This window comes from Carassius auratus, unplaced genomic scaffold, assembly GCF_003368295.1.
Source record: "Carassius auratus strain Wakin unplaced genomic scaffold, ASM336829v1 scaf_tig00215399, whole genome shotgun sequence".
Taxonomy (NCBI): Eukaryota; Metazoa; Chordata; class Actinopteri; order Cypriniformes; family Cyprinidae; genus Carassius; species Carassius auratus.
Window position 1 is genome coordinate 481,409 of NW_020528066.1, and position 20,545 is coordinate 501,953.

At 37.1% G+C, this 20,545-nt stretch overlaps 3 gene segments (V, D, J or C); all 3 read left to right on the plus strand.

The window, feature by feature from the left end:
• Window positions 1–496, plus strand: LOC113094516 (Ig heavy chain V region 914-like). The segment is given in 2 exon segments: window positions 1–75; window positions 162–496. Coding segments are annotated over 2 exon segments (366 nt in total).
• A 9,853-nt stretch (window positions 497–10,349) lies between these two features.
• On the plus strand, window positions 10,350–11,040 carry LOC113094503 (immunoglobulin heavy variable 1-46-like). The segment is given in 2 exon segments: window positions 10,350–10,445; window positions 10,547–11,040. Coding segments are annotated over 2 exon segments (366 nt in total).
• A 717-nt stretch (window positions 11,041–11,757) lies between these two features.
• LOC113094483 (Ig heavy chain V region 914-like) lies at window positions 11,758–12,401 on the plus strand. The segment is given in 2 exon segments: window positions 11,758–11,825; window positions 11,911–12,401. Coding segments are annotated over 2 exon segments (537 nt in total).
• Window positions 12,402–20,545: the final 8,144 nt, after the last annotated feature.

Here is a 20,545-nt window from a genome sequence, read left to right on the forward strand (position 1 = left end):
CCTGCTCTTTTCATAACATGACAATGGATATTGTGTCTAAACTGGGTTTTATCTTCATGTTTGCTCTCACAGAATGTAAGATTGTCTTGAAAACCTGTTGATGATCAGACTTATTTGTGTGCACTGTTGTAAATGTTAATGTTGAACTGTTTGTTTTTCAGTCTGTTGGTGTCAAACACTGACTGAGTCTGAGTCAGTGGTCATTAAACCTGGAGGATCTCACAGACTCATCTGTACATTCTCTGGATTTAGTAGTGACCCACACTTATCTTGGATCAGACAGACTGCAGGAGGAGGTCTGGAGTGGCTGGCATACATCTCATCTGGTAGTAGTATATACTACTCTCAGTCTGTTCAGGGACGCTTCACCATCTCCAGAGACAACAGCAAGAAACAGATGTATCTGCAGATGAATAATATGAAGAATGAAGACACTGCTGTATATTATTGTGCAAGAGAGACACAGTGATGAATACAGCTACAGTTCTGTACAAAATCCGAAAACAACCATATAAACAGTTCACTATATTTATATCCTCAGTGAGTGAATTAATTAAATATTAAAACGTTTCATTCCACATTTGTAATTTGACAGCCTGAAAAGCAACACAATCACTTGCAAAAAAAAAAAAAAAAAAAACCCTGAAATGTTAACAATAAAAAATATTGAATAGTACATTGCAGCAATGATTCGATGCTTCCACAAGTGGGAGTCCCTAACTTACAGTGAAAACCTAGCAAACTTTTTTTTCTGAAATGTAAATTGCAGAGACAAAAAATATATATATAAGAAGCAAATTCTAGAGACAAAATTTATATAAAGAACAGAGCCAAGAAATTAAGATTAATTTAAAGTAAATGTGGTTAATTTGGAGTTCATGTGTAATTCTTGAAGTATTTCAGTAACACCTCCTCTTATTTCCACCCACATCTTACTTCAGCACTTCATATACAGCTCAAAAATGCAGGCATATGCAAATTCACTCTCCACTTCACCTTTATATAAACACAATTCAGCTCAACAATTGGCAAACATAAAATGATCATTTAAATACACAGTATAGTTACAAGGCAGTCAAGGTTTTTAAACAATTAGTTCAAAAAGCATTTATCTGTTCATTATTGTAGTGATTTTCACTCAAGGTAAGTTTGACATTTTCCTTTTTTCTAGCCAATAGCATTCAATACACTAATGGATGCTCTACATAAATGTAATTTATTTATTTTTATTCCACAGGTATCAGTGGTGATGAAATCCGGTTGGATCAGTCGTCTGCTGAGATAAAGAGACCTGGAGAAACAGTGAAGATCTCCTGTAAAATATCTGGTTTTACAATGACAAGCTACTACATGCACTGGATACGACAGAAACCAGGGAAAGCTCTGGAGTGGATTGGGAGAAAGTAACACACAGGTGGGTCAAAAGTAACACAACAATTGTCATGGAACGGTCTGCTACGCCCTGCTACGGCATCAGATCCCTCTCTCCTGAATATTAGGACTGCATTTCCCAGTGTCCCTCTCCCCAATCATCCCCGTCTAACCCTGCTTAATTATCTTGATTACCTTTTAGTATTTTCACCTGCAACTTGTGTTCTCCCGTTTATATGGACTGCTCTCCCCTTTGTTATTTTGTGAAGTTTTGATTTACCCCTGGTCTGTATTGTTATTCTCCGTATTATCTCTCGACTTTGAAACCCGATTGATTAGACTATCTGAGTTCTCTACGAACGTCTGCTTGAGTTCCCTTTCATTGCCAGCCTGAGTTTATGTCAGCTGTTCTCTGTTTATTCACCTGTATTAATAAACTGCTGCAGATGGATCTAACTGACTCCGCCGTTTCATCACAGAAAACTTCACCAACTCAAGATCCAGCAGAGTTTCATCACCTCGCCAATGAGGTTTCATCCCAGGCTGCGGTGCTCGCTTCACATCAGCGGCAGCTGGTTAAACTAACCTCGCTCACAGAGGAACTCGTCAGGTTTGTTCAGGCACTAACCCCACAGATTGCAGCTGCTAGTCAGGCACCAGCTCCCACCACACCTGTTCCTCTGCTGCAAGTCATGAGTACAATCTCAAATAATCCAAGATTATCCCTACCAGAAAAGTATGACGGTTCACCCTCCACTTGCAAGGGATTTTTGTTGCAGTGCGAGCTCTATCTAAGCCAGCAGGCTCCAGAACATCGCACAGATGAGGGTCGCATCTTTCTCATCTGCACCCTGCTTACGGGAAAATCGCTGGAGTGGGCAACGACACTGTGGTCAGGAGGTCAGCTCACGTCTATTACTTATGATGCTTTTGTCACCCTATTCCAGGAAGTGTTTGAGCATCCAGCTCTCCGAGGCGGAACGTGAGAGGAGAAGGCCCAATCATTTATGCATGTACTGCGGTCAGGCTGGTCATTTCAGGGCTTCCTGCCCGGTGAAACCCACTTCTCGGAACCCCGCTACGGTGAGTTCACGTTCACTCTCTTTTCAAGCTCTCATTGTGGATATTTCGTTAATTATGTATGGGCAGGTTGTAAAATCGAGGGCTTTTATAGACTCGGGAGCTGCTGGAAATTTTATTGACCCAACCTTTGCAAAAACTCATCAAATTTCTCTCCGCTCTTGTGAACCCTCTGTGACAGTGACAGCTTTGGACGGTCGCCCCCTGGGGACAGGGGAGCGCCAGTACATCACACCACCTCTCACCCTCAGCATCGGTTCGCAACATAGGGAGACCATCCAGTTTTACACTATTCATTCGCCACTTCATCCTATGATTCTGGGGTTTCCTTGGCTGGAGAAACACAACCCCGCAAATTTCCTGGTCGGAGAGGAGGATTACCCAGTTGTCTTCTTGTGTCTGAATAAATGCATGCCCGCTGTTCAGGTTCCTAAATTGAGTGCCAGCCCCTCCGTGGATGTTAATCTACAGGAAATCCCCACTGTTTACCATGACCTTGCCCAAGCATTCAGTGAGCGTGAAGCTTCACACTTACCTCCCCATCGTGCTGTCGACTGTGCTACTGGGCTCCTGCCGGGAACCATGCCGCCACGCGGTCGTGTATACCCCTATCTCAGCCAGAGACCGAGGCCATGAATTCGTATATAGAAGAACAGCTTGCCAAAGGCTTCATTACCCCCTCAACATCTCCTGCTTCTGCCGGTTTCTTTTTTGTCAAGAAGAAGGATGGGGGTCTCCAACCATGCATAGACTATCCGGGTCTCAATGAGATAACTATCAAATACCGCTATCCTCTGCCTCTGGTCCCAGCTGCTCTTGAAATGCTCCGCACGGCCCAATATTTCACAAAGTTCGACCTACGAAATGCTTACAACCTTATTCGTATTCGGGAGGGTGATGAGTGGAAGACAGCGTTTTCTACAACCACCGGCCATTATCAATATCGGGTCATGCCGTTCGGCTTTCCAACAGTCCTTCAGTTTTTCAAGCGTTTGTCAACGACATCTTCAGAGACCTGCTCAATCGGAGTGTAATTGTGTACATTGACCTTTTGTTCCAAAAATACTCCTTCCGGTTTGTCACAAGTTTCGGAATTTCCTTATATGGGTCCTAAGGTCACTTCTCCTGGAAGAGTGCACGCGTGCCCGTAGAACAGAGCAGAGACGTTCACTGACCAGAGCAAGAGAGCGAAATGTCACAAAAGAAGTGTGTTTTTGGTTGCGAGGGCAATACAACCCTGCACAGATTACAAAAAAAAAAAAAAAAAAACATTAAGGGACCAGTGGATGGAGTTTATTTTTACAGAGCATCGACGGAGTTGTGCGAGTGTTTTTGTTTGTTCCCTGCATTTCGAAGATGCTTGTTTTACAAACAAGGCCCAGTTTGACGCCGGATTTGCATATCGTTTATTTCTTAAGGATGATGCAATCCCAACGCTGCTCTTGTTCAATTTCAGCCTCGGGATCTGATTCTGGATCATAAATATACAACTTAATCTGACTGTAAGCCATGGGTTGTTTTGGATGATGGTTTTTTCCTCACGGTAATGTCACAACTTCCAAACGCTCTCAACGCAAAAGCCTACTCGCGCTCGTGATTCTTTAGCTCCGCCCACACGTCACGCCTCCAGCCACTTGTGTTTTTCCGAAAAAAATCGGCACAGACTATTTTTCTCTTATAAATATAATAAAACTAAAGACTTTTTGGAGATATGAAGGATACGTTACTACTCTATAGGTACTCAAGATTAACAGGAGATTGAGTGAAAATGAGCATTTCACCCCCCCCCCCCTTAAATGATTCATATGTCATAATTTAACAATTTAGTAATGTTGTGTGTCATAGAAGACAGCTGTCTATACCCTCACCAGTCAGCACATACTATACACTGCAGTACACACTACTAAGTGTTCAACTCCTGTTATAGATGCTGTGTAAATGCATGAATCATTTATAACACTGTCTGCATCCCCTTATCTAAAATCTAAACTATTTATCACTTGTAAATGGGTTACATATCATTTGCAGATCTTTATAAATTATGTACAAACTGCAGTTTGTAAATTTACCATGCATTTGCCATATTCAAATGTTGTGGTATACCTCTCAGTAACAGGATATACAAATCTATTCAAATCCCTTATATGAGTTTTTTTTTAAATTATAAATATTATTATGCAAATATATTTTAATATTACATAATGTCATTGAGCCCCTTAATCACTCCTTATAAACAACTTTATAGCCACTTCACAAAATTGTAAATGCAATATGTATATATTGACAATGAAAGTTATCTTAGTTAACACACTTTTGTATAAAAACTATGATTTTAAGCTCCCTATTCCACCCTATAATCTTAAGCATAACAATTTTGACAATATACAAAGTGTAACAGGCAGATAAATGTACGTTAGTCACAAATATATTTTTAAAACATTACAAAAGCAGTATAAAGAACAGATGAAATGATGTGTGAGCTACATTGCCAGCAAAACAACTTTGTGTGAGTTACAGAATGAAATTAAAGTGTTTAATTGCTGCAAACATTCTCCAGATCTGCATGTCCATCCTCCAAAGTGCTGCATCTCACTCAACACAATTTAGCACATCGCACACAATCTATGATGGTCATTAATCACAAGTGACTGCCAATAAGGACAGAGGTTTAACGTCACTGCCGCAAACCTGTGTCGTTGTGTTTAAGTGCCAATATTGAAAGTTTTAAAGGGGTGCTATTATGCTTTTTCACTTTTCAACTCTAGTTAGTGTGTAATGTTGAGCATAAAAAAGAGTTGTAAGGTTACAAAGTTCAAATACATAATACTTTTCAAAAAATACAACGAACAACTCGTTCGGAATACAACTCATATTTTCCGGGATTTGTGATATCACAAAGATCGATGAATGGGATAACTGGTTGAGCTGCACTAGAGAAGGCATCGCGTGTTATCACTATGTCAGAGACACGCTTGTCTTCCCAAGACAGATGAGCCAAGAGCGGTTACTATCATCCGGCTTTAAATCGAGCTCAAATTGATTTGATTTTGACACAATATTTACACTGAAGCTCACAACAGGCAGCTAAGGAATAAGGAGCGTGACTTTTCCTGACCACGCTCCGAGTGCAGCCAATCACAGCACAGACTGGCCCTGCTAACCAATCTTGTGTCAAAGGAATAGTTTAATGCCAGACTGGAAGAGAAGTTTGGTAATAATGTAAAATATGTGAAAAATTACTAGTATTAGCACCTGTTCAAGTACACCCCCAAAGACTTTGTAGAAGACCATAACAGAACCCCTTTAACGGATGAGATGCAGCTATGCACTGTTATTAATGTACAATAATTATATTACGGAAAACAAATATTTTTCTCACAGTGGTATCGTACAACTTCTGAAGACTTGGAATAAAATGCACAAATAATTGATGGTGCATTTTCATGTTATTGTGAGCAGCTGTCCCATGTGAAACTAAAATTAAATAAAAATAAACAATTAAGTGCTGATTAAATGGTGGAAGAGTGTTAATTTATTCATGAAAAAATATATAATAATTAAAGTTCAAAAATGAATTAAAGAAATTAAAGTTCAAGCTTGGGTAAAGTGATGCAATGAGATGGATAATGTAACTGGAAGATCTGCAAATGACATTTAACACATTTACAAGTTAAATAGTTTTCACTGTAGATTAGGGAATGCAGAAAGTGTTATAAATTACTTGTTTACATATGCAAATCATTTGTAACATGTAAGAAAGGTCTATGAATGATGTGCAACACATTAAGAAGTGATGAAAAGTTTACACTTTAGATTAGAGGATGCAGAAAGTGTTATAATAAATTAATTGTTTACATATACAAATAATTTGTAACAGGAAAGAAAGGTCTACAAATGATATGTAACATATTTACAAGTGATGAATAGTTTTACACTTTAGATTAGGGGATGCAGAAAGCTTTGTAAATGATTTATTTATGCATTTACACATAATCTATAACAGGTGTTGAACACGTTGTAGTGTGTACTGCAGTGTAAGTGCTGACTGGTGAGGGTATAGATAGATGTTGCCAGAGTTAAATGTTTTTCAGAGTATATGCAAATGTAATGATGTAGGAGGGAGGGTTAAAATTACTCAAATTTTTAAAAGACTTTTGCTATTAAACAAAAGTCTCAGTCAGTGTTTGTGTCAAGCTGCAGTGAAGATAAATATTTTACAGTTCACAGTTACGGGGTGATGATGAAAGTGTTACTGCATTTGGTTTTACTTTTGATCATTTCATGTGAGAAACTCTTAATGTTTTCTGAATTGTTGAGGACATCCCACTCTTCTAAATCATCTAATATGATTTTTGGCATTTTTTTCAGCTGTTAGTGGTCAGTCTTTGACCTCCTCAGATTCTGTGGTGAAAAAGCCTGGAGAATCAGTGACTCTGTCCTGCACTGTGTCTGGATTCTCAATGAGCAGCTACTGGATGCACTGGATCCGTTAGAAACCAGGGAAAGCACTGGAGTGGATTGGATATATAGACACTGGCTCAACTGTGTATTATGCTCAGTCTCTACAGGGACAGTTCTCCATCACCAAAGACACCAGCAAAAACATGCTGCATTTAGAGGTGAAAAGCCTGAAGACTGAAGACACAGCTGTTTATTACTTTTTTTATTACAAAAACTATTCATGCATCACAACACAATAGTAATTCTACTGCAAACATCCCCCAAAATATAAAATATTACTTGTTTTCAGATGTTATTCAACATTTTTATTTTAAAATAATGGTCCATAGTTAACAAGTAAATATGCTGGAAAAAGTGCAGAACAAATGAGCTACTATTACTAACTAGATTACTAACTAATCTGGAAACAAGAATAACTAATCATTAAGAAATAATGAATAGGCTTTATTCTGAGTTGATTTCTAAAAAAAGTATATATATATATATATATATATATATATATATATATTTTTTTTTTTATAAAAGTGACAATAATGACAACTATTGTTACAAGATAAGCAAAATAAGGTCATGCTCTGGGTTTTATTTTTATTTTTGGACTGACTTTCTTTGTACTGATGTAAAATCAGATGGTTTGCTATAAGGATAGGCAAAGCATGGCGGTAGCTGCTTTGCCTATCCTTATATTGAGCTCGGTATCCAGGGATAGCTTGCTGCAGATGGTGGAGCCAAGGTAGGTGAAATTGTCCACTACCTCCAGCGTGTGGTCGCCGATAGTGATTGCAGGAGTGATGTTGAACCAGTATGTTGGTTTTCCTGAGGCTGATGGCAAGGCCAAACTCTGTGCATGCATCTGAAAAGCAAATGATAAGTCGCTGGAGGGCACCCTCAGTGTGTGCGGCAAGAGCTGCAGCATCTGCAAACAACATCTCCCGTATGAGTACCCTGCGGACCTTAGTCTTTGCTCTGAGCCGGGCGAGGTTGAAGAGGTTCCATCACTCCTAGTATGGAGGAAGATCCCGTCTTCAGAGTTGCAGAAGGCATAGCGCAGGAGCAGGGAGAAGAACACGCCAAAGAGTACACATCCCTGCTTCAAACCACACCTGATTGGGAAGGGGTCTGAGGATGACTCGCCATACTGGACTGTGCCCACCGTGTTCTCATGAAATGATATGATCAGCTTCAAGAGCCTGGGGGGGTCATCCAATCCTGTGTAGGTGAGTGAAAAGGCCAATCCGACTGACCATGTCGAACGCCTTGGTCAGATCTATAAAGGCAAGGAACAGGGGACGTCTCTGCTCACGGCACTTCTCCTGTAGCTGCCTAAGGGTGAACACCATGTCAATTGTTGACCATTTTGCTTGGAACCCGCATTGCGACTCCGGGTACATATGATCGGCGTTAATACATGTAGAAATAGTCAGTCATCACATCACAGTTCAAACTTGTTGCTCCAACTGAGAATAAATTAAACTCTGATTACCTTTGTGTGTGAAACAGTGTATGTACTATATATTGGAGGAACAATTTTTTAAATGTTTTGTATGATTTGAGAAAACTGGATTAGGATTAAATAAAAACATATGCAAATAATTGGTAATCATCTATCATAGCCTAGTGAATAAGTAACAAACAATACATATAAAGGCAGACATGGTTACAAAGGTTAATAAGGGCACAGAAATGCAAATGTACCTTTAGAGGGCACCCTATGCAAACCTACTTCTATTTGTCTTCCTAAAAAGTCTCCAAGCTATTCATCTCCAGACACAAAACTTGTTTGTGACTTTGATGCATCAACTTGCTCTTTTCATAACATGACAATGGATATTGTGTCTAAACTGGGTTTTATCTTCTTGTTTGCTTTCACAGAATGTAAGATTGTCTTGAAACCTGTTGATAATCAGACTTATTCCTGTGCACTGTTGTAAATGTTAATGTTGAACTGTTTGTTTTTCAGTCTGTTGGTGTCAAACACTGATTGAGTCTGAGTCAGTGGTCATTAAACCTGGAGGATCTCACAGACTCATCTGTACATTCTCTGGATTTATAGTGACCCGAGCTTAGCTTGGATCAGACAGACTGCAGGAGGAGGTCTGGAGTGGCTGGCATACATCTATCGTGATGGTAGTAGTTATATACACTACTCTCAGTCTGTTCAGGGACGCTTCACCATCTCCAGAGACAACAGCAAGAAACAGATGTATCTGCAGATGAATAATATGAAGAATGAAGACACTGCTGTATATTATTGTGCAAGAGAGACCCAGTGATGAATACAGCTACAGCACTGCACAAAATCCGAAAACAACCATATAAACAGCTCAGTGAGCTCACAATACAAAACCTCAGTGAATAAATTTAATTAAACATCTAAATAATTAGATTTTTCTTGTACAACTCTATCAAATGCCTTCAGGAGAATTTGCATGGAGGCACAAGTCATAAAGTATGGACAAATTGTTTGATGTTTTTGGTGAAGCTCTCATTATTTACTTTTGTTAAGAATGTTTAATACAACAGCAAGGTGATTATTAATAATCTTAGCTGAATTTTTCTATTTGAAATTACAGAATGTAGGATCGAAGTGTAAACACGGGTCCCTTAGAAAAATACTGAGTCTCTGGTCTATCCTGCCTTACAATTTTACAAAGAACTACTAGTAATTGTTTATCTTTTTTTTCTTTGGTCATTTCTAATCTCAGGAAAATCTATTTCTAACTGACTGTAGTTAAAAATATTTATATAGTCACAGAAACAGATGGGATCTCAGAGCATGTTGTTCACATGGACAGTTGCTAATGGCGTCTCACGGATTGAAAACACACAACACCTGGTTTTTAAAACAGTCCATTTGCAGAATTGAAATAAATGAATAAATAAATCAGACATTGTTTCCATACACACAAGCTGACATTCCATAATTGTAATTTGAGAACCTGAAAAGCAACGCAATCACTTTTGAAAAAATAATTTTAACATTTACTTGAAGAATGTAATAGTATTAATACATTAATAAATGTTGAATAGTACATTAAAGCAATTATTCACTGCTTCCACAAGAGGGACTCCCAAACTTACAGTGAAATCATGACTTTGTCTGAAAATGTAAATTGTTGAGAGATGTATTATATACCTTTTGTATGTAAAATAATTAAATTGTAGATACAAAAATTATATCACAATTTTTTTTTTTTTTATCAAAAACAGAGCTAAGAAATTAAGATCAAATTAGTTTAAAGTATATGTGGTTAAGTTCAAGGAGTTCATGTGTAATTCTTGAAGTATTTCAGTAACACCTCCTCATATTTCCACCCACATCTTACTTCAGCACTTTATATACAGCTCAAAAATGTGGCATATGCAAATTCACTCTCCACTTCACCTGTATATAAACACAACTCAGCTCAACAATTGGCAAACATTAAATGATCATTTCCATACACCCGTATAGTTACAAAGCAGTCCAGGTTTTTAAACAATGAGTTCGAAAAGCATTTGTCTGTTCATTATTGTAGTGATTTTAACTCAAGGTAAGTTTGACATTTTCCCTTTTTTTTTTTTCTAGCCCAGAGCATTCAATACACTAATGGATGCTCTACATCAATGTAATTTATTTATTTTTATTCCACAGGTATCAGTGGTGATGAAATCCGGTTGGATCAGTCATCTGCTCAGATAAAGAGACCTGGAGAAACAGTGAAGATCTCCTGTAAAATATCTGGTTTTTCAATGACAAGCTACTACATGCACTGGATACGACAGAAACCAGGGAAAGCTCTGGAGTGGATTGGGAGAGTTAACACTGGTAGTGTTTATTATGCAGATACAATGAAAAATCACTTCACGTTGAGTGAGGACGTGTCTCAAAGTACACAGTATCTTGAAGCCAAGAGTCTGAGAGAAGAGGACACTGCTGTTTATTACTGTGCTCGACAGACACACTGACTCCATCTGATGAAGCAGCTCTACAAGAACTGACAGTAATGTGAAAGTGAGAAGATTTCAATTAGCTTGATACCTGAATCCACATGAACATTATAACACTGCAAATGTAATCTTGATTGCAATAAAAATGTGAACATTTTAGCCTTCTGCTTTCAAATTTGAATAGCTTCCTTTATTCCTTTATTATCTTATCCTCCCATTGCTAAAATCATATAAATTGCTCCTGGAATAGAAGATTTGGTTTTAACCTAAATAACATTACTTTCACTGTATGGAAAAATCTAAATGTTGATATATATGTTCAAATTATCTTAAGCTCCCCTGTCCTCTCTGTCCCACTCCAGCCTCCTAAAGGATCTTTACCTAGGCCTTAAAATGTCCAACCCAGCACCAGTCCTCCAAAACCACTGCAAACAGACTTACTGTAACAACTACCAAAAACACCAATCATAAAAACATCTAACATTTACTGCAACCACACCAACGACAGTTACAGCCTGATTTCTTCACTATATGCAAGAATTAGTAATAACTGGGTAAACATGTGAAACAGACATTTAAGTTGATTTGATCAGTTAGTGCCATTTGAAATGTGTTACTGTAAACATATTGTACAATAAAATGTTGGAAAACATCTGCACTGCCCTAAAAAACGAAACAAATGTGAATTATGTGTTACATCAGTCATAATTCAATTTATATATATATATATATATATATATATATATATATATATATATATATAAACATCTCAGTTCCAGTGTTGCCAGAGTTAAATGTTTTTCAGAGTATATGCAAATGTTATGATGTAGGAGGGAGGGTCAAAATTACTCAGACTTGTGCTATAAAACAAAAGTCTCAGTCAGTGTTTGTGTCCAGCTGCAGTGATAAATATTTTACAGTTCACAGTTTCGGGGTGATGATGGAAGTGTTACTGCATTTGGTTTTGCTTTTGATCATTTCATGTGAGAAACTCTTAATGTTTTCCGAATTGTTGAGGACATCCCACTCTTCTAAATCATCTAACATGATTTGTTTTATGTTTTTCAGCTGTTAGTGGTCAGTCTTTAACCTCCTCAGATTCTGTGGTGAAAAAGCCTGGAGAATCAGTGACTCTGTCCTGCACTGTTTCTGGATTCTCAATGAGCAGCTACTGGATGCACTGGATCCGTCAGAAACCAGGGAAAGCTCTGGAGTGGATTGGATTTATAGACACTGGCTCAACTGTGTATTATGCTCAGTCTCTACAGGGACAGTTCTCCATCACCAAAGACACCAGCAAAAACATGCTGCATTTAGAGGTGAAAAGCCTGAAGACTGAAGACACAGCTGTTTATTACTGTGCTAGAGACTCACAGTTACTCAAAAGACTGCAGGACCTGACAAAAACTATTCATGCATCACATCACAATAGCAATTCTACATTTACATTCAGCAGATGCTTTTATTCAAAACAACTTAGTCATTCAGAACTAATTCATAATTATGATAAAATTATAAAAATGTACCAGTTTATCAATAACCACATTATTAACATGTGAGACACAAGCAATTTTCTGTTTTACTGTCAACATGAACATAAATATAAATAAAATAAATATATAAATACATAAAATAAAGTGACAGTAATAAAATAACCTTTTTAAAATAAATAAATAAATAAAGGTGAAAAAAAAATGATAACTATTGTTTACATACAAGATACTTTATTACTGACTGACTGCTGTAGAAAACAGTATGACTTTATTTTAGTCAGTCGTCTGCAAACCAGGGAACAATCATAAACTGACCTGTACCTTCTCTGGGATTGATGTTGGAGCTGCAGATATTTGATGGATAAGAAAAGCTGAAGGAAAAGTACTCGAGTGGATTGCAGTTTATTATTTTAACCCCCCCCCCCAAAAAAAAAAAAATATATAAAAAAACAGTAACACAAAAGGCTTCTGTCTAGTACATAAATTTAACGTGCTTTGGAGAAACTAGACAATGTTTATGACGCACGTTATCAAAAACATTTCAGATTGTAATCAAAAAAAACCTGCCCATCTCTCAATCTTCAACATCAACATTGAAACATGTAGAAATATTGAATCATCTCATCACAGTTCAACCCAAAACAGTGGTCAGTGGTGGACATTAAACCTGGAGGATCTCACAGACTCATCTGTACATTCTCTGGATTTATAGTGACCCGAGCTTATCTTGGATCAGACAGACTGCAGGAGGAGGTCTGGAGTGGCTGGTATACATCTATAGTGATGGTAGTAGTTATATATACTACTCTCAGTCTGTTCAGGGACGCTTCACCATCTCCAGAGACAACAGCAAGAAACGGATGTATCTGCAGATGAATAATATGAAGAATGAAGACACTGCTGCATATTATTGTGCAAGAGAGACACAGTGATGAATACAGCTACAGACAAACAACTCTGTATTCCATTTCTCATTCCTTAAAAATTTTGTGGAAAGATTGATGTAACCCTTTACAATACATGTGCAATATAGATCATTCCAGCAGCACTCTTCCAACAAACATCCATAAACCTACTATCAGCTAACAGAACATAAAATAAAAATATTAACCAACACCAATATCATAGACAACTAAAAATGACAGATTTAAAGTAAGATCTACCAGAAAGATTGTAATGAATGTCATACATTGATAATTATAAACAGAGAAGATAGAGAAGTCACTGCTTGACACTTGAGTTTATAAGTACTGATCTTTTTCTTTTACGTCCAGAGTTGATGATGCTGACGTGTCCCTCCATCCTCCCCATCACCACCAGGTTAGTCCCTGTCCATCCATCAGAGGGTGGGCTCCGTCCCTGCCTTCATCTTCAGGCAGGTTCAGCCAAATCTGCATCCACAGGATTCAGACTAAGCTCAGGGCCTATGCCAAAGAACTTTTCCATACAACATGAAACATTGCTCGTTACCATCTGTTAATCCTTTATAGAATTAATACCATGTAAACGTTCACCTGCCTTTTCAGTCTTTCTGGCAGAATGATAACGCTGAGCTCTGAGAAACTGCTGCTGTTGTTTTGAACTAAAGCATTGGTTTCTGATCCTTGTCCTGAAGAATCCCCAAGACCCCAACACGACGTGTTTTTGATTTCTCTCTTATTTGACACAGGCATTTAAGGTATTTAAATCTCTACTGATGAGCAGCTGATTGAATATAGTCATAAAGTCATAAAGAAAATTGACATGTCTCATTTTCATCTAATTTTATGTGCTTATAGGCTTATGTTGTCCATTTTCTGTAGAAATCAATTAATCCTGATATCAAATAAAATAAAGATTAAATTGTACAAGAATTGAAGTTTCACATCTTTTCACTCTTTACAGTGTATTATTCAATCACTGATCAAATACATGCAACAGATACAGTTTATAAAATACATAAATATATGGCTTACACTACATACTGTCTTGTAATTACCTATTTTCATGAGTCTTTAAAAAGTAACTTTTTCTGACATGACATGACTTTGCATGACAAAACCTCGCCTTCATTGGTTTAATAATTTTTTTTTTTTATCCATAACAATTGTTCAAATGTAATATTCAATAAATGTTTTAGCAAATATCTATTTTTCTTTGGATTAACTTAATAGAAGATATTTTCACTAAATGTGAATAACTTCAAGACATTTTTATATAAATCAAGATTGTAAAATTGGTAATTTAATTAATTACCATTATTGTTAATAATTATCATAAGGACTACAGTCAGATAGATGTTTGTCAATGCAAATCTCCACCGTTCTCTCATGTAACCAGAAGCAAACACACATATACAATAAAAGTTTTTTTGTTTTTGTTTTGTTTTACAGAGTCATAGCAGAGTGAAAATACAACCAGCATCATGTACTGTATTTCACTGCCACTGATTTTGGCAGCTGTACACAGAGTATTTTCAGCCCAACAATAAACATTTCTAGAAAATTCATTGTGGATCAGCCTCCTGTCATGTTAGTAAAACATTTACCATCTTCTGTAAGATCACTGGAAATTCCGCCTCAGGTGGAGGCTACACAAACTGGATCAGATATTCAAGTGGAAAACTGATAGAATGGACTTGGTATTTATATAGTTACAGCAACAATCGCGTCACTGATTCTCTGAAAAATAAGATCAGTGTCTCTTCTGAATCCTCCAGCAACACAGTTATTTTAACAGGAAAGAATTTCAACAATGATGCACTGTGCAACAAACTGCCACAAGACCTGCACAAAACGAAACATTTTTTTTTTCTTCAATAAACAGTTTCATATTATAAAGTACTTATTTTCACACAATAACCACAGTATTGCAAAATAAAATAAAATAAATAAATAAATGCATTTCAAACACTGAATGAGTCAGGTGATGTTTAACCTTTGTAAATACTTTTTTTTTAATAAAATTCATCCACTAAATGGCATGTAATAAAAAAAAAAAAAAAAAAAAAAAAAAAAAAAAAAACCTTACTAGATTTTGAACACACCCACTCTGTGTGTCTTCATACAAATATATCAATGCAAACTCAACTGCCATATTTTCTATTTAAAGCTAGTAATTGAGAGATTTATCTGAAGAGGAGAGACAACGTTTTCCCTAAAGCTCTTTGTGTTGTTGGCAGCCATACACAGTGAGTGTTTTGTTTATTTTTTAAAGAGTTTAGGCAGCTTTCTTGTGTTATGTACTGTGATATGTAAAGATTTTTTTGTCTCTCTGTTTAGGTGTTTACTCACAGGTTGTGAGTGTAGTTGTAGTTGTGTCTCCAGGTGCTTCCTACAAACTGACCTGTGCCTGCAGTGGGTTTACTGTTAGTAGCACTCGCATGCACTGGACCCGTCAGGCACCTGGAAAAGGACTGGAATGGATCTTACACTATTATACAGACTCTGACATAGGCTCAGCTCAGTCAGTTCAGGGCAGATTCACAGCATCCACAGACAGCTCTAATATCTATCTACACATGGGTCAGTTAAAGACTGAAGACACTGCAGTGTATTACTGTGCAGCAGATTCACTTTGCTTGTTTTCAAACAGCTACCCTTACAAAAACCGGGGGGTGGGGGGTTTGGGGGGGGGGCAACATATCAGCAGTTGTGTTACTGATTGAGTCCTAATGAGTACAAATGATGTCTATATACATTCAAAGCAGTTCATTTCATATTAAAGATATAATTCACCCCAAAATGACCATAAATCAAACTACTGTCTCTTTCCAAAATGAAGGAGAGGATTGAGTGGATGCCGCTGATCATATCCTTTCTTCAATATATATATATATTATCTCATTAATATTGTGTGATTATTAGTCAAGTGTTTGATCAGTATTTAAACCCCAAGATTGTTGTATGATTTAACTAAATAAGTAAAAAGCCATCTATATACGTATAGATAGATGCATGCTGCTTACACAGATATATATTTTCCCTTTTAGAAGTGTTTAGAAGTAACAGACAGGAGCAAATGTGAGTGTATTCCTTCTCCTATGGTCACAAGGTCAGCTAAAAGGGTCAGGGGAGGCCCTTCCTCTACGTGTGCTGCGAGGGACAAAAATAAATGTAGAACTGTTACATTTAGAAATGTACACTAGATATAAAGAATCCTGTTCTATCCTGTATTTCTATTCCTCAAGATTAATGTCGGCCTATTATGTGTGTGTATCCAACCGTAGTGATAAGAGACTTGCCAGTGCTAGAGAACCTTGAATTGTAGATATGGGCTTTGTGTGTATGTGTGTGTGTCAGCACCTATGTTCTGTACAGAAGAATAGTTTCTGCTGACATTGCTGATATCTGGACCTGAGATGAGGTGTCTTCTTCACCCGTGCTGACGCCGTCTACAATCATTGGAGATATGCTGAAGATGTTTATGCCCATATGTGAAGATTGTCTAAGTTTATCTAGGTTTTGGAACCAATCAGATTGCTGCTGACCACTCTTCTGTCTGGAGTATAACTGTGGTTGATTTTGTATTGTACAGGGTCGGCCTACGAACTCCGTAGAGTATTAAAGCTGACTTCTGCTTATGAAACTGCAAATATTTTCTTCAAGTAAAATTATTATTATTAATTGAACTCATCTCTGACTCCTGGTCTTCAGTGTGACAACACCTGGTCCTTGAGTTATAACTGTAAATTCCCCTAACAGTTTTATGGTGGAGGATGAGGGCAATCGTTCTTTGGTGACATCCCTGATCAATCATCAAAACCAAAGTAGGAAATATTTTATATTTAATATTATTGGTTAGGGACTGTCTGTAAAGGACGGGGTCAAGAGAGGGAAGAACGATAGACTCACTCAGACGTGAGGGGGTAGACACCAGCTACGTAAAAAAAGAGACGTAAAAATTTGTTCTTAGGTGTGCACAGTCCAGGGGATGACAAAAACGCATTCTTAACAAGCACGTGAACCCTTAAAGGGCTGTGCTGGGTATAAGCACTGAGCGCCAAAAAGCACAAGAGGCCGTAATGGGCTGTGCTGGGGATAGCATTTGATAGCCGAGGCGAGTGCATTTACGGCCAGGGGTAGCCAAGTAGGGATTTAGGAATTCCGAGAAGAATGTAAGACGCTAGACGGGGATTCTAGTCGTACCTCCCTCTTCCAATTCTTGACCGCCCGTCTGTGCAGACAGGGGCGCGCCCCGAGCTAAGAAAATAGGTCAGGTCAGTGGTTAGGGAACAGAGTATCCAAAATTAGAGTTTTAAAATAAATACCTAGATAATCTATATGTGCATATACAGATAGAGATATGGGTTAAGGGAAAGTATTGATTGATCTGGGATGCATCGGGAACAACCTCGAATGAGCTAAATTGGTAATGTATAGTGGACAAGTGTTGTCAGGAATACTTTGCAGTTTCAGACGCAGAAGTTAAGCTATAGTTTGATAAGCTATAGCCTTAATACCTCAAATTGATTGCTGCTAGCATTTATCAGGGGCTTCAATAAAAAGGAAACTATATACATTTTCTTCTCAGTATATACAGTTTGATATATGGTATTTTGAAATGGCTGGAAAAAGTAACATGCAGCCTACAAAACTAGTTTCTGTTGAAACAGATCCGAGCAAACTCTGTAAGCAGATTTGCTCTGAAACTTTGACTTCAAAGAAAATCTGAGTGGTTTTAATACAGGGTTATCTGTTGTCATGAAAAAGTTAGAGACAAATGAAGCCTGTAATGTGATTCCACATGTGTCAGGTGGTGTACGATCTTCTCTATCAGCCGTGCTGTGTAGTTGCGCTGTTTTCTTTCAAACCAAAGTGTAAATACACGTAAAAAACGTATCCTTGTGGTGCGCCTGACACAGAAGAGTGTAAACCGCCTGCATACTCGTCAGATTTGTCAAAATGGTGCTATGATGATTTGGAGAGACACAGAGGAGGGGAATTGTTTAATAAAGTAATTATTTTTTTATTTCTTTGTATACAAAGAGTATTCTCATCACTTCACAATGTTATGTTTGAACCAGATGAAGATGGACTAATTCAGTAATATTTTAAACAGTTACTTCAACTTCCACCGAAGTCAATTTTTGGTAAGATATCTGTACTTTTCCTTGAGTATGGCTTTTCATACACCACAGGTCATTATACCTTTCAATTGATTTAGGTGATCAGTGCCTGGAGTCCATCCCATCAAGTCCTGTCACCAAAGAGCCTGGAGAAACTCTGAATCTCTCGTGTAAAGGATCTGGATTTGATTTTGGACGGTACGGCATGCACTGGATCAGACAGTCAGCAGGACAAACATTCATCTGGATGGGGGTTATCTGGTATGACGCCAGTAAAACAGTGTATGCTAAAAGTGTAGAGGGACGAATAGAGATCACTAGAGACAATTCAAACAGCATGGTGTACCTGAAACTCTCTGGTCTGATAACAGTAGATACAGTTGTTGCACTGTTCATACACAAAATGCTGTAATGTATGCAAATATTTCTCCTCCTCCTCTTTATTTGAGTTTTAAGATGAAGAGAAGCAGCTTGTTCTCACTCGTCTCAAACCATGCTCTCTTCATCTCTCTGGTTGTTGTTGCTGCTGGCAGCTGTTTCTCGTAAGTCTTTAATGCTTCTTTAGAGATACTTCATATTTAAAACACTCAAGGTTATACATAATATTGACCATATTTTCCCCCTCAGGTGTCCACTGTGTTGAACTGTCCCAGACTGATTCTATGGTTTTAAGTCCTGGTCAGGTTTTGCCACTGTCATGTAAACTCTCTGGATATACAGTGTCTGACAGAAGCTACTGGACTCACTGGATACGGCAGCCTGCAGGAAAAGCTCTGGAATGGGTTGGAGAGATAGATAGTGATGGTAACACAAATTACAATGATAAACTGAAAAGTAGATTTCAAATTGCAAGAGATATTTCCAGCAACACAGTGACTCTGCGAGGACAGAATATGCAGACTGAGGACACATCTGTGTATTACTGCGCCAGAGAGAGAGCACACAGTGATACAAAACACCAGCAGTTCTGGTCAAAAACATCTTGAATGAAAAGAGCAATAAAAAGTCCCCATACATACTGTAGGAATATAAAAAAAAAAAAAAAAAAAAAAAAAAAAAAAACCTGACTCTTACTTATATGAGTGTTTTAAAGCCCAACAAATGTCTGAGAAATGACCAATGTTGGTGTAACTTAACAGTACAATCATTTTTTACTTGAATACAAAATGATTCATTAGACTTTACCACATGAAGGACATTTTTAGATTACTTCTACTATCACAGTTATAGTGAAGGTTAAGGTCAAAGTTATTAATCTTTGATGAACATACTGCTGATATTACAATAGAAGAGCACTCTGCAAGATAACAATTTCAGCAGATCAGTGATGTTATAGGATTAATGCAATATATTAAAACATATTGCTAACATAGTTATATAATTTATATATAACTATTTAATATAACTATACGTAAATTATATTTACAGCTTTTCTGCTGTAGGTCCAACAGATCCTCTTTCAGAATGAGTTTTTTACTGAAATCAACTAAAACTAAAACCATAAAAAAGAGAGAAAAATCATTATAACGTTAAATAAAATACGTTAACAAAAATAAAATATAAAAAAGTAAACTTTGTTTCAAGTTGCTGTTACTAAAATAAGTAAAATACATATACAAACATTTACAAAACTATGTCAAAAAAGTAATATAGTAAAATAATAGTTTATATATAAATAATATGTGATGTAAATAATTTGACGTTTGTAGAGCAAAGAAAAAATAACACTTAATTTATAAAGTTCAATGCCATAAATATTTTAATGAGAGAGATACATTATAATTTTGTCACTTCTAGGTGTTCAACTCTTTTTCAAAAAACTCTCAGTGTTAGTAATGTTTATAAAAGATCCCTGTTATAATAATAATAACATGAGGAGTATTACGTATTGATTAGATAATGGAATAATACAGTTCACTTTAAATTATTGTTGCTCAATGACTCTTTCAATGTAAATAATGACTTAAATTCAAACCTAAAAGCCTTGTTTAAAATAATGTTCAGGACAGGGTTATGCACGTGAAGTTAATTAGCCCTGTATTATTATGTAAATCTCCTGTTGCATATTTAAGCAGCAGGCATGAGTCAGTTTACACATTCATCTGATCACTAGAGGGAGTGAAGAATCACTTCAGTTCAGTCAAACTGTGCTGAGAAACAAACC